Source organism: Pelobates fuscus, chromosome 10 (assembly GCF_036172605.1).
Source record: "Pelobates fuscus isolate aPelFus1 chromosome 10, aPelFus1.pri, whole genome shotgun sequence".
Lineage (NCBI taxonomy): Eukaryota > Metazoa > Chordata > Amphibia > Anura > Pelobatidae > Pelobates > Pelobates fuscus.
Window position 1 is genome coordinate 61,840,787 of NC_086326.1, and position 16,101 is coordinate 61,856,887.

The following is a 16,101-nucleotide window of genomic DNA, read 5'->3' on the forward strand; positions in this document are numbered from 1 at the left end:
GCCATATATAACACACTTTGTACTAGAACATTTCCTGTTTACTGGGTTCTGTTACAGACTATGGTTTCTATTTCTGATTCTGTTCTGCTGTCGGTCCTGTCTCTGTGTTTTGTTCTAGCACTCCAGTTGTCAACGCCAGTTGTTTCTGCCATTCTGGTTAAGTACATTTTTTCTCGGAATGTGATAGTTGCCACTTTGGAAACCTTTAGTCCAATAACTCAAAATGCCATTTAAGATGGATGCTAACTTGAAGAAACATATTTCTTGTTGCTACATATCTGCATATATGGACAAAACAATTTGTTTATTTTACTTCCTATGCATAAAACAAACGTTCCTATCAATGTTCCTTTTTTTTTTATTATTAAAACAAACGTCCACCTTTACTCATATTAAGTGGATAGATTACATGAGAAATCCAGAAGGCCATAGTTTCTATAACTGTATCTTTGCTGGAGTAAAATATGTCTACTGTAGCTACTGGAAAAACTGAGTGAAGACACTGTAAGAATACTTAAGTAGCCAAACTAATAGTAATGTTATCACCAATGTACAAATCTGGATTTTCTGTGGTATTTTAGGAGAATGTTGCATATTTTACTTAACCCCTTAAGGACACATGACATGTGTAACATGTCCTGATTCCCTTTTATTCCAGAAGTTTGGTCCTTAAGGGGTTAAAGCCTTAATCCAATTAGGATGTTTTGTGTAATGTGTTCTCAGCAGGTAGTATCAATTTAGTATTTCTCTGTAATAATAATTGTAAACAAATTGGTCATTAAAGAAACACCCCAAGTACCATAACCACTATAGTGTAAGTAGTCAAAACATATTCTGATGGTTTGTCTTTTTACTTGGGAATCACTGGATACTACTCCCTGTCTTCTCGTAGACCGAAGTAAGGGCTGGGAGCTCTGTCAGGAGATTCAATTAGTCACCTGAGTGAAGAATAGCTGCACAGGGTGAGTCTGATGCTGGAGGGCAGCACTGTCTGACTTAGCTCAGTAAAAAGAACTTCTAGCCGTGAGAAAGCTGGGATCAGCACTTGGTTTGCTCCCCAGGTAAAAAGTGAAAGTTCACTAGGGCACTCCTGGCACCATAATCACTATAATATGCTGTAGTGTTTAAGGTGCTTCGAGCGTTCCTTGAATGCAATGAGTACATAGAACATTAAAATAGGTATTTTGAAACCCCAGAAACAAAAGAAATAAACACTTTAATAAAACAGTGCTTCCATTTGCTTTTCTGATTTAAGTAAAGTAAAGGGTAAAGAGAAATATGCTAAAGGCAAGAAAATCTTGTCAGGTGTGTGGTGTGAAAGAAGACAGAAGACTGGGCACACAGGCTGCTCGAAACATGGAATTCTATTCCCCAAGGTTAAAACAGCGCTGTTCAGCTTGTTAAAGAACATTTCTCTCATGCTATTGCAAACGTAAAAGGTTTATGGTCTGCATGCAAGTATTTTTGTCTACATCAGTTACATGAAATTAACAGCAACTGTTACATGGAAAAGGTAGAGCACACTGACTTTGTAAAAACTGCATGATATCAGTAAGGCATAGACGGCATTAGTGAGATAAATCATACTGCATGTTAACTTTCTCTAAAGAGGTCGATTTCCAGTGCTTTCTTAGCCCTTTTGTGATTGGTACTATGCCAAGTATACCATCACTTGTGTAATTAGTGATGGACAGTGTACAGACAGTGAGGCAATCTGGTAATAGCCCCAATGGGTGTCCCAGGACATCCAATCATCATGGAACCATGCATCAGAGTTTGGATGATCTCACTCATAAGGCACTGTTGGTGGCCCTCAGGAGTCCTGGTATAAAGTTGCAATGAAAATGATTTAAACTGAAAAATCTGGTTTATTGTCAAAATTGATAGATTGTCTGCTGTTTCTAATGACTTTACAAATCTTATTTGCAGCAGGTCATAACAGCAAAAGGGTGCTTTACTAAGTACTAAATATGCTTGCCATGAAGGGATTTAATAATGATGAGATTGGAGAACTGAAACCACTTAAAGCATTTGTTGTGTCAAGCTATTTGAATTCTTTTAGTTTATTTTGTTCATTGCAAACAGCCGGACGTTTATACATTTTGACAAACTTGATTTTCAATGGGGGTTGAATAATTTGTATTACTTTCAGAATGCCATCATAGAACGCGTCAGGCTTCTGCTGAATGTCTCAAGCACCATTTATTTATACATACACATATATAGATGGACTGAGAGAGAACAGACAAACGCTGCACTTACTTGAATATGCATACAATAGAAGAGTGCTGATGTAGCCAACATTATGCAGAATTCAGATCATTCACTCAAAAAACTAGCTTCAAAGCCTACAATGTAAATGTATATGTGTTTGAATGTGTTTATCATTTTAGCTGTATTAATGGGATTATGCATTAAGAAAAATTCTATTTAACAAAATGTTACAAAACAAAATGGCATTAATCATCCCAAGCAATCTACCCTAAATATCTAGGATTATATTGCACGATAAGTCATGTTTACAAGATTTAAAGCATTAGAAATGAGCAAAAGCACCTGTTTGTGCAGCATGACTAACATGGCCCTTTGAGTATTTACTAAGCTGAAAAGAATAAATAGAACTGTGCAGATGGTGAAGTGCAAGAAAATAATTACCAAATAATGTAAGCAAATGACTAGAATGAGAGCAGGTTTTAAATTACTTAGAAAGAACTTGAGTATGCTTCTTTAAATCCATATTAAAATATAACTAATACGACTAATATAACTAAAATATATTTTAATTTTACAATATGTGTAACATCCAGATTTCTAAAATTACGTGGGTAATATAATCTTACTTGTGTTTCATATTGTTGACATAAAATGGGGAATAGTTATCAGTGTCAACATTCTTTTATTTCCCGCATTGCATGACTGTGTGTGTGCGCAAGACTACCTGGTATTATCAGTGGGCAACTGAAACATGTATGTAGTGATTCACAGACAACAGAGAATGGAACATTTGGGAACTAATTAAGGAGAATATATATTGATAATAGAGAGAAACTGTCATCCATACCAGAGACCTCTTTGATGCGCTAAAATGCCTGCGGAATGTAACATATATAGAAACTCTCTACAAATCTGTTTTAAACCTTTGCCAAATTCTGCAAACTTTTCATAACTAAGCACAGGGAATTGTGTGTTGTTTAGAGTCCCCCACTGCCATCCAGCTTTAGACATGTACTCTAAAGCAGTAATTTAGCTCTTGATATCCTAAATCTCTACTTCCAATAGACCATAAAAGACAAATCTAAGGTATGGATCTCTCTCCTTTCCTTCCACTTTTCTGTCTCTCTCTATCCCTCTCCCACCTCTTCCCTTCTCTTGTCTTCTCTTCCCCATCTTTCCCCCCTCCTTTCCACACCTCTCCCCCTCTCCCCCTCTTTCCTCCACCTCTCCACCTCTTTCCTCTGACCTCTCCCTCTCTTCCCTCCCACCGCTTCACCTCTTTCACCCAACTCTTCCTCTCCTTCCCCCCACCTATCCCTCTATTCCCACCCACCTCTCCCTCTCTTTCACCACAACCTCAAATATAGTCCAATTGGTAGTAGCCTTCTCACTTGTAGTTACAGTAAGAATAGCAAAATATATTTATACTGTGGCATCCTAAAACCTAGAAATGTGTTCTGTGGTGTTCCTTGTTAGGTATACAGGTAAGCCTAAGAAAGAAGGCAAAAACATTCCATGTTAGTTACATAGGCTGAAAAAATAGGTGTTGATCAAAAAACATGGCAAAATAATACATTTTGATGTTAGGATATAATATATACATTTACACTGAGTCGTTAGTCTAAGACAAAAGTGTATATATGACCAATCCATGCATAAAGCCAAAAGTTAATAGTGACAAATCCAAAACCACATGCAAATGTAACAGTAATTGAGTTTAAGCAAGTGCCTTTGTGACAAATGACATATCAGGGCTATCAAGGTGATGTGTGATTAGCCTACAACTTTGTTGAAGGAGATAATATATCTGAATATGAGAACTATGTAAACCCAATTATATGAATAGAATATGCTGACCCTTTATATGCGTTGAATACAGATGTAATCTGTAAAAATGGATAATCTAAACAAAACTGTGTATAACAAAATATAACCATACCATAAATGGTTTATACACAGTATCTCACAAAAATGAGTTCACCCCACACATTTTTGTAAATATTTTATTATATCTTTTCATGTGACAACACTGAAGAAATGACGCTCTGCTACAACGTAAAGTAGTAAGTGTACAGCCTGTATAACAGTGTAAATTTGCTGTCCCCTCAAAATAACTCAACACACAGCAATTAATGTCTAAACCATTGACAGCAAAAGTGAGTACACCCCTAAGTGGAAATGTCCAAATTGGGCCCAAAGTGTCAATATTTTGTGTGGCCACCATTATTTTTCAGCACTGCCTTAACCCTCATGGGCATAGAGTTCACCAGAGCTTCAAAGGTTGCCACTGGACTCCTCTTCCACTCCTCCATGACAAAATCACAGAGCTGGTGGATGTTAGAGACCATGCGCTCCCCAACCTTTCGTTTGAGGATGCCCCACAGATTCTCAATAGGGTTTAGATCTGGAGACATGCTTGGCCAGTCTATCCCCTTTACCTTCAGCTTCTTTAGCAAGGCAGTGGTCATCTTGGAGGTGTATACCAAATAGATAAATTGGCGCAGAAACACTATATATAAACAATGGGTGAAAAAAGCAGCACCAACAATATACCCCGGTAATATGGTACAAAGTAATATAAGAAGAAAAAAGTGCCAGTGCCCAGTAAATATATGCTGAGACACCTCAAATATTATACTTTATAATATTTGAGGTGTCTCATCATATATTTACTGCGCACTAGCACTCTTTTCTTCTCATCTTGGAGGTGTGTTTGGGGTCATTATCATGGTGGAATACTGCCCTGCAGCCCAGTCTCCGAAGGGAAGGGATCATGCTCTGTTTCAGTATGTCACAGTACATTCATGGTTCCCTCAATGAACTGTTAGTCCCCAGTGCCAGCAGCACTCATGCAGGCCATGACACTCCCACCACCATTCTTGACTATAGGCAAGACACACTTGTCTTTGTACTCCTCACCTGTTGCCGCCACACACGCTTGACACCATTTGAACCAAATAAGTTTATCTTGGACTCATCGCACCACTGGACATGGTTCCAGTAATCCATGTCCTTAGTCTACTCGTCATCAGCAAACTGCTTGCAGGCTTTCTTGTACATCATCTTTATAAGGGGTTTCCTTCTGGGATGACAGCCGTGCAGACCAATTTGATGATGCAGTATGCGGCGTATGCCATCTCTTTGTAGAGCAACAATTCTTTTTTTTGGATCCTCAGAAAGTTCTTTGCCATGAGTTGCCATGTTGAACTTCCAGTGACCAGTATGTGAGAGAGTGTGAGAGCGATAACACCAAATATAACACACATGCTCCCTATTCACACCTGAGCCCTTGTAACACTAACGAGTTACATGACACTGGGAAGGGAAAATGGCTAAATTTGTGTGTATGTATTTCTATTTCTAGGCATACACATATATTCTGAGATATATATTACTTAAATTTTCCTGAAACTTTTTTTTAAATAATCTATATTTTGGTAGCCTGCCACGTGAACCTATATTTTTGGGCAGTAATCGTGATATATGAAAAATGTATAAATATGACCCATAAAAATTATAAGTATTCCTCAGAATTCCTGTTGGGAATTTAGAAATTGAAATTTTGAAAGTTTTCTCATTTATCCAGAATATAAAATCCATAAACATTTTAGCAAGAACATTATGTATTATCTTTTGGGAAATTTATGGATGTTGAAAACAAAGACTGAGTTGAATATAATACAGAATTTAGAAACCATTAGAGACTCTTATTTTTAGTAGACATAATCTACTTGGCAGCTTCAAATCATTAACCCTTAAACTACATTGAGGCACATCTAAACAATATCAGCCACTTAGAGAATGGACATAAATTTCATTTCACATTTTCTAAAAACAAAGTAAAACTTAAAGGCAGTATGCCATTAAAGAAAAAAAAAATACAATTTATATATATTTGTCATGATACAAACAAAGCATTGCATGTGTTTATACACTTTCAAACGCATTTCTGTGTAGGAAGGCACTGAAATATAGTCTTACTCTTTGATAGAATAGGTTGTGACATTAACCCTGTTAATGTAATGTATAGCTGAACTCAATCCTTTATGGTTCATACTAATTCAGATTAAATCTATAAATCTAACACAATGTAAACCCCCCCACATTCCCCCCTAGTTACAGTCACCCCAGGACATTGTCTTTTCAAATCATAAGTCTCAACTGTGGGCTTTGATTACATTACATCTTAAAATTACAAGAATACATTAATTAGCTGTGACATGTGTAGGATATACTCTGTATGAATGCTAAATTAAGTTATAGTTAATAAATTTAAGAAAATACCCATTTCAGTTAATCCTGAGTAAGCCCCATCCCATGTGGCAGATTATTAAATATTTGTATCCAATATTGCTGAACGTCTTACACACCTATTTGATTTATATGCATCTTACTATTCCATCTAGACATATTTTATATATGTCTAATAACTTGAGTATTAATTGCCCAAAAATCTCACAAGTAAGTATTATCCAATAGAACAAGCTTTTAATTTCCATTCTTAATGCGTGCTTCTTTTGGCTTGTTCCCCATTTTTTTTGTCTTAGAGCCCTGTTATCTACTAACTTGTAATATATACTTGAGGAGTATATAATGAAGGAATGACCATTTAAATGTTGCTAGATCTCCAGTGGAACAATTATTCTATGAAACTACTTATTATTATAGGCTTGCATTTAAGTTGTTCAACATTTTTGTCTTTTTTTTTTTTACATTTTATTTTTATTTTGTAGTCACAGGTTCCATATATAGCTTTTTCTAATACAATGTTGGGCTTGCGCATTGCACTTTTATTCCTACTTCCCTACATTTATCATCGACACAGTAATTAACAAATACCCAAAGTATCCTGAATTGTTGTGTATCTGTACTTGTGTTTATCTGATGTATTGGATATTAATTATTTTAGTTTTCATGAATAAATCTGTTTTTAATTAATGCAGTTATTAATCAAGCAATCTTATGATTTCGATATCCCACTTTTTTAATAAGATATTATTTATCTTTCTTTTAATAGGGACAATTATTGTGGACAACATGCAAATCAAAGGGACAGCAGGAGGTACAAATCCTACTATTGAAATTTCTCTGAAAGATAATGTTGATTACTGGGTGATTCTGGATCCAAAAACACAGACGTTGTATCTCAATAGTACAGGACGTGTTCTGGACAGAGATGTAAGTTTTTGTATTTGAATTTATTTTTGTCTCACCTTTAGTGACTTTTTTACAATAATGCAACACAAGAAATGTACTGATAACTTTGCTCCCCAAGAAATATGTGAAAATATGTATCTGTAGCGTATATTTATTTATGCTTTTACAAATATAGGTGCAATGGTGTATTTTTTTTTTTTTTTAAGAACATCCATAAAATTTTGCAGTATTACAAATATTTGTGTTGGCCTGAAAATAAGTATATACGTTCTCTATCTTAATAGGAACCCTTTGTATGTATGGGGAGGGATGTCTAGCTAATTAAAATGTCTCTTTAGCGAAGTTCATTTATATTATATCGTGGTTTCCCAACTTGCTATATCCATTTTACAAAGTATATAGCATTGGATATATGAAACACCATTTGGTAAGCACTGGCCGCCTCTGCATCATGTTTACTCTTAAAATAGGGTGCCATATTTCTCTTGATGCTAATGACTGCCATGAATGGTTTAATAAGGAGTTCTTAAAGCTATATCTGTCAAAACTGTACAATCAATGATAACTCGATTTACTGACCATAACTCTTCAGAACGCAGTCACATATAACATGTTTAAGAGATTAAGATTTTGAGACAGATGTTAATGTTTTTTGTCCATTATTTGGGTGATTTTGGGTCAATATATTGAAATGTAAAAATGCAGTGGAACGCCTTTGTGTGAAGTTTTTTTTACCCATGCTGCTTATTTTGTAACATTTTAAGTGGTCAAGCTGGTGCACTTACCTTTTAGGGGTTGAAGTTTGAGATCTAACTAGGACATTATTTTTCCAAGAAATAAAATAATTCCCAGGACAGCAATCTAAGATACAAAAATGCATTTGTGTGAAATTTTGGAGCTTTTAAGAAGCATATATAAATGCATACAATATATTCTTTTTCTTAATGCCCAGATAAAACCTCTTATAGCAAAAAAAAACATTGCAAGCAATCACATTAGTAATGGTCACTTCCTTTCAAGTGCCACATCTGGGCTAGAATAGTATTAAGAATTGCAGATTTGTTGCTTGGTTAATGTTTAGATTAAATCTGAACTTCAAACATCAGTTGAATTGGCATTTGTTGGTATTCAGTAAATGTCAGTGAATAAAGGCACGGTTTGTAGACTCATTCAGGTACAAGTTAGCAAATGGCAAATTATCTAAAGCAAGTTTGTTGTTCAAATTTCAATTTCAATTCTTTTTTTACGGCTGTATTTTTTCCCTCTCACTCCTGTTCTATTTATAGACTTAAATTGTTCATACATTTCTCAATGGGCAATACTCATCAATATTTATGAATATGCTTATTGATATGCTAAACTGACTTTTCCAACATTATGCTTTGACCTCCCTTTCTTATCTGCTTTTATCTTCTCATTTCCTATAAATTGAGCATATATCAAACCAACATAGGCCCCAATTTAATATTCTTGGGTAAACTTTTTAAATGATTTAATACTCTGAAAAAATATATTGCTTTTTTTTTTTTTAATCTATTTTATATATAATATATCTTTTGATAATTTCAAATTTTTAAAAGTTAGTTAATCAAAATATCTTAAATCATGTGAAAAACATATCGAAAAATATTAAATCAAGGGCAAAATTTCCTAAGCAACAAATGCAAGCTCTGTTGCAACTATCTTCTCTCCTATCCTCTACACTTACAAACCCATCTCAACGCTTGTACTCTATCTGAGCCATTGTATCCAGGGCCGTCTTTAGCGCGAGCAAACAGGCAGCTGCCCCAGGCGCAGTTGCTCCTGCGGGGTCCCAGAGCAGCTGCCCCATGGGCCCCTTGATTTGCACAGCCCCCGCAGATTAAGGAGGCCCCTGGGTGTCACATGCACTAAGGGCCACCCAGTGAGCATTTGTCAGCAGGGGTCCGATCAGGCGCTCAGATACTTAAACAGCACGTCCAGGCCCCTTCCTGTTGGGCAGCCGGCTGGGAGGAAGTGAGTGCCGCCCATCACTTCCTCCCACTGGAGATCCGAGCCGTGCGGGAGGAGGAAGGCAGAGGATAAATCCCAACTGCCTCAGCCTGCCACTGGACCCCAGGGAAACCACCCTACAGAAAAAGGTAAGAACCTGGAGGGTGGCTAAATTTATGTCAGTATGTCTGTCGGTGTGTGTGTGTGTGTGTGTATGTCAGTATGTCTGTCTGTGTTTCAATTCATCTGTCAGTGTATGTGTCTATGTATGTCTGTCTGTCTGTGTGTGTGTGTGTCAGTATGTCTGTGTGTGTGTCAGTATGTCTGTGTGTGTGTCAGAATGTCTGTGTGTGTGTGTGTCAGTATGTCTGTCAGTATGTCTCTGTGTGTATGTCAGTATGCCTGTGTGTGTTTGTCAGTGTGTCTGTGTGTGTGTCAATATATCTGTCAGTGTGTGTGTCTGTGTGTGTTTCAGTATTTCTATCCGTGTATGTGTCTGTGTGTGTGCGCCAATATGTCTGCCAGTATATATGTGTGTGTCAGTATGTATCTGCAAATGCTTTAATATGTCTGTCTGTGTGTGTATATGTGTCAGTATGTCTGTAAGTGTGATTGGGGGTTGGGTGTAATGGGGGGTTGGGGTGGGAGGGGCAGGGCCCAAGAAAATGCTTTGCCCAGGGCCTATTCGTATTATAGATGGCCCTGATTGTATCACATTGAATACATACAGTAGGTGGAGTGTGTTGCATCAAATAAGTAATGGACATTGAAATTTATATAATTGATATATAATTGAAATTGATATAATCTGCAATGGGACAAAGAACAGAAGAGACCAAATCCTAGTGCAATATTATATATATATATATATATATATATATATATATATATATATATATATATATATATATATATATATATATATATATATATATATATATATATATATATATATGTGTGTGTGTGTAATGCATATTCATACATATCTGCACTCCCAAAATGATAGCCTGTCACATTAGACTCAATATGTGGGCTTAGTATGGTATTTGTAGGGAACCTACTCCCTCTTCTGTAAACTGATGGAGTGCTTTCTTCTTTGCCTCCAGGTATAAATCCACTGGCCATCAGTGATATTTGAAATAGTACTTTATTGGTATATCAGATGGATAAAACTAAAAATACAAAATAAAATATAATGGTCCTCGTTAATCAAAATGCATTTCGCCTCTCTTAGAGGCTTCTTCAGTTGATGTGTAACCTTTCCGGATTCATTGGTTTCTTTTTAAATGGTGTATAGATTCCCACCATCTGCTGCTTCCTGACGTGTTGATGTCTTTCTTGTGATGTCTTTATAATGCACTGCGTCCACATTAGGGCACAGCTCTGCATTCCACAAGCGGCATTTATTTGACATCCTTTCTAAGTCCTTTTAACTCTACGTTCAACGTCATACATCCTTACTGGAACACAATGCTGCATTCCATCATTGTTGTTTTTTGTAGTTTAGGTAACCCTTTGTCCTTCATTTTGGAGAGCAAGCGCTGCATTCAAAAAATCTCTTAAAATAAAGTAGTCCATTAATACTCATCTCGAAAGGTTCATAATTAGCAGTGGGCTCAAATCTATACACCATTTAAAAAGGAACCAACACACACAGAAAGGTTACACATCAACTGAAGAAGCCTCCAAGAGAGGCACTTTGATTAACCCCTTAAGGACTGAGCCAAATGTACACGTTGTGAACAGAACAAAACGTAAACAAAACCTGGCATTTGCACTATATGTCTGTCCAACCGTAATTAACCTCTTTCATATTAAATGCACCCCCCTTATTATATATCATTTTATTCAGGGGAAACAGGGCTTTCATTTAATATATTAGCTATGAAACATAAATTAATATGAAAAAAATGGGAGAAAATAAGAAATGTTATTTTTTTAGTTCTACATGACATTTTAACTGTCAATGTCATAATACTGTTTGCTTTTACTGCAATAAAATACACATATTTGTATTCAGCAAAGTCTCACGTGTAAAACAGTACCCCCTATGTAAAGATTTTATGGTCTTTTGGGAAGTTACAGGGTCAAATATAGCGTGTTACATTTGAAATTGAAATTCTCCAGATTGGTTACGTTGCCTTTGAGACTGTATAGTAGCCCAGGAAATACATTTACAACCATAATGGCATACCATTTGCAATAGTAGACAACCCAAGGTATTGCAAATGGGGTATGTCCAGTCTTTTTTAGTAGCCATTTGGTCACAAACACTGGCCAAAGTTAGCATTAGTATTTGTTTGTGTGTGAAAAATGCAAAAAACGCCAATTTTGTCCAGTGTTTGTGACTGAGTGGCTACTAAAAAAGACTGGACATACCCCATTTGCAATACCTTGGGTTGTCTACTATTGCAAATGGTATGCCATCATAGGGGTAATTTTCATTCTTGGGCTACCATAGGGTCACAAAGGCGACGTAAGCAATCTGGCAAATTTTAATGTGAAAAAAATGAAACCCAAGCCTCATATTTGACGCTGTAACTTTTGAAAACACCATAAAACCTGTACATGAGGGGTACTGTTGTACTCGGGAGAATTCGCTGAACACAAATATTTGTGTTTAAAAACAGTAAAAAGTATCACAGCAATAATATCGTCCGTGTAAATGCTGTTTGTGCGTGAAAAATGCAAAAAAACTTCACTTTTACTGGCGATATCATCGTTGTTATACATTTACTGTTTTGAAACACTAATATTTGTGTCAAGAGAAGTCTCCCGAGTAAAACAGTACCCCCCATGTACAGGTTTTATGGTGTCTTGGAAAGTTATAGGGTTAAATATAGTGCTAGCAAATTTAATTCCCTATACTTTCGGCATGGGTTGTCAGGCAGGTCCCGCTAATTGTAATTAATTAGGATACCTCATTATGTAAAAATATTACATGTTATGTAAATATTACATTATATGTGTAGAATTAATATATGTATGTGTATATATATGTATATATATGTGTATATATATATATATATATATATATATATATATATAATTGTTTAAAAATATTTTTATTTATATATATATATATAGGGATATATACGTATATATTTATGTATATATATATATATATTTGTGTTAAGGGCTCATGATAGTACAGAAGATACAAACACTGATAAGTGTACGATGGTATTAAAAGAGCAAGTCGGTTGTGGTGTGCCGGAACCGACGATGAGGTAGGCCTGTAAATAAAGAGGGCCCACCAAGAAGAAATGTAAAGAGAAAAGGAGTTAATAATGAGGAGTGGGTGGGAGGGTGATGCAGCGCTGACCTCGAACGATATGGAGCCAGGTAAGGGGTGTCCCTTAAGTAGGGAAGAGGTGTGTCATACGCCCCTCCCACAATTACAGGCCAAAAGGCCTTAATACTTGTGTTAAGGGCTCATGATAGTACAGAAGATACAAACACTGATAAGTGTACGATGGTATTAAAAGAGCAAGTCGGTTGTGGTGTGCCGGAACCGACGATGAGGTAGGCCTGTAAATAAAGAGGGCAAAAGTAGAAAATCAAATTTATTACATACCAGCAATATACATACTTTAACCAGACATGTCTTGAAAGGCATTTCTTACTTCTTGTACCGGGTTAGGTATGTATCTAGAGTAATCCGATGATTTCCAGCGCCCTAGTGACTTGATAACATGAACTGGAATGTTTGCACTGGATGCTGTGGAGGCCGCTCCTATGCGGAAGGAGTGGCCCGAATAGTTAGCTGATTTGAGGCCCAGCTGTGCAAGTAAAGACCTGACGTGTGTCATAAAGGTGGTGGTAGTGAGTACCGAACCTTGTAGACTGAAAGTGGTTGAGATGGTGGTTCGTTGTTATGCTGGGTATATGAGTCCAGTAGTTTGACGGGGCTCCACCTGTTGTGAGTAGGATAGTACTTAACCTCTACTGAAAGTGCATGTTGACTGGTTTTGGAGTGAGGCAGAGTCAAGATATAATAGTCCATGTGTTTTGTTAAGTGTGAATGAAGTAGGACGTGAGTGGACTGTGTTGTGCTGATGGCGGTAAATTCTCTTGGTCTCAAGAAACCATAAACAAGGCTACGTATATGGCGGTTTTAACGATGAGGTTTGTGTTGTTGGCAAAGGGTTTAAATCTAGTGAATTGTATAAGTCTTTAAAAATATGGAAATCTATGGGTAGCTTCTGGGCCGTACGTGGGGGTTCGGATCTCTGAATACCCCTAAGGATGTTCTTAATTGGTAGGAGGACGCTTGATTTGTCTGGTTGTAAAGTTAGCATGTGATGTTGGATGCCTGTCAGATATGGTTTGATTGTGTTGTTTGATAGTTTGAGTTTGAGGTGGCAAAAAGAAGCAAAGCCCAACCAGGATGTCACGATGAAAGGTTGTAAGATGTTGTGTTCAGAAAGGAATCTTTAAATCAAATGAAAGCTCTATCGTAAGTTTCCCGGGTATTAGTAGACAGTGCTAATTGGGACAATGTTCTGCTATGTTGCATAATAGCATCTAGTCCATTACTAGATGGTGGAATAGTGGGGTGTTCATGGCTGTGAGTGCGGCTGACGGGAGTATTTGACGAAAAGCCTGGAAATTAAAGCGAGACAAATTGTCAGCAGCAGTGTTACATACACCTGGAACATGAATACAAAACAAGAGAAAATTATGACATGCAGCCAGCCAAGTGAGTTTCCTCAAGAATCTCATAATAGTCAGTGATTTGGATCGGCCTTGTTTATAATGTGACAAGTTACTTGGTTGTCTGAGTAGCAACGTACAGACGAACCTGCCCATAAATGCACCCATGCCACGGCAACCGTCATGATGGGATATATCTCAAACAGAGCTGAGGTAGTGGAAAAACCCTCCAGGTCCTGAACTTCTGAAGGCCAGCTGCCCTAAAGCCATTCGTTCCTGAAAAATTGCTGTAAAACCTGTGGTAGACGCCGCGTCTGACCAAATGGTAGGTGAGGAGTCAGACAATTTTGGAAGGAACATGCTTTTACCATTCAAGGTGGTTAAAAATTTTCTCCACATAATTACGCCTGCCGTGGCTTGGGTATCCAGGGGTGACCTGTGTCCATCATGTCTAAAAGTGGGAAACATGTAAAGGAGTTGTGAGATGAAAGCCCGGCCTTGAGGTATGATGCGAATGGCAAAATTCAGTGACCCAAGCAGAGACTGTAATTCTTGCGGTTGCAAGTACCGAGTTGTATGTAGAGATTATGTTGATCAGAATGTTTTCTACCTTGGGCGTGGCAGGCTAGCTTGCATGGTGGCTGAGTCTAGTATGATACCCAGGAATGTGATGAAGGTATCTGGTCCTTCAGTCTTGGTGGAGGAGACTGGGACACCCACCTGTTCGAATAGACTGATGGTTTCTTTTAGGCTACTGGGAGGGGAAATATTCTCCTCGACCAGTAAGAAATCATCCAGATAATGTATAACTGTAGGGCATCTGGCTATATTTAATAAAACCAGCATAGGGTTTCGGCGAATACGTCGAAAATGGCCGGACTACTTTGGAACCTAAATGTTAAACGTGAGCAAAATAGTAGTTCCCTGCCCACTTGATACCATGCAGGTGACACAGTGTAGGGTGGATAGGCAGTAACTTGAAAGCTTTGTGATATCAGTCTTACTGAGCCATGCTCCGGCCCCTGCCTGCATGATAGCCGTAATGGCGTGATCTATGGTGGAATATTGCAGTGAAAATTCCTCAGAGGGTATGAGGGAGTTCAGACTAGGAGTGGCAGAGGTGTGAGGTGTTGATAGATCAATGATAAGTCTCTGTTTGTGAGAAGATTTCCCCGTGACAATACTGATGGGGTTTGTCCGCCATGTGGTGAACGGAGGGGACTGGAAGGGCCCCCATAGGAAGTCCTCTGCCACTTCCTGGCTATGAGTGCCTCCACCGCTGTAGGGTTTGTTGTGCGGATTGTAAATTAAGACATTCCAGGATTCCGGAAGGCATGTGTATGAGGCCTGTGTGAATCCTTCTGATAGACCCGAGATAATGAATTCTACCAAATGTCTAGATGGATGATGTGGCAGTAATGTCGTAAGTACAGAAATGTTTATTGATGTTAAGTATAGTTTTGGGATACATTTTATTTGGACACAGATTTAGCATGTGCCCTGAAACAGATGGCTGGAGAAAGTGATTGCAACTCAACCAGTGCTGGAGGGGTCGCAGCGGCCGACCCAGCCATGGTAAGGGGTGTAGTGACCGATTCCCCAGGGGTGATACTGGCAGGCTAACTAGGCCTGAAAGGCGAAAAATTAATCTTGTTTGTGACAGGTGAGGCCCTGCTAGTTGCCAAGTGGCTATGAGAGGCTCTGTCTATGAGTTGGCGCGAGGGGTTATTGAGGCCACCCGTCGTAGTGGCAGGAATCGTAGGCCTCTCGGTGATAGTAAAAGAAAACAGGGGGAGGGAGTGACAGGTGAGGCCCTCTCTATAATATTGCGAGGCGGCTAACTCACGTGTGGCCCGATGGCGTTTGCCTCCGAAACGTTGAGGCGGGGTGTTGGCCTCGCGGACCACTAAACGATAGGCAGAAATGCCAAGAAGGGAGGTACCTATTTGGGCCTATACCCCTAACTTGCCAGTACTCTATGGCCTAGAAGAATGAAACGTATGTGAACTACAACGTGAGCAGGCTTACGTACCTGGTAGTATGTATAAAGTTTTGAGATTCGACAGGTATGAAAACCTGGATAAACCTAAAAAGGGATCGAGT

General features: G+C 38.0%; 1 protein-coding gene across 1 annotated transcript in view; it reads left to right on the forward strand.

The window, feature by feature from the left end:
* Positions 1-16,101, forward strand: part of PCDH15 (protocadherin related 15) — a 1,410,242-nt gene that overhangs the window by 430,952 nt on the left and 963,189 nt on the right. Inside the window, exon 4 of the mRNA XM_063435339.1 lies at positions 7,232-7,392. Within this exon, the coding sequence (XP_063291409.1) occupies positions 7,232-7,392 (161 nt within the window). The remainder of the gene's footprint in view (positions 1-7,231; positions 7,393-16,101) is intronic.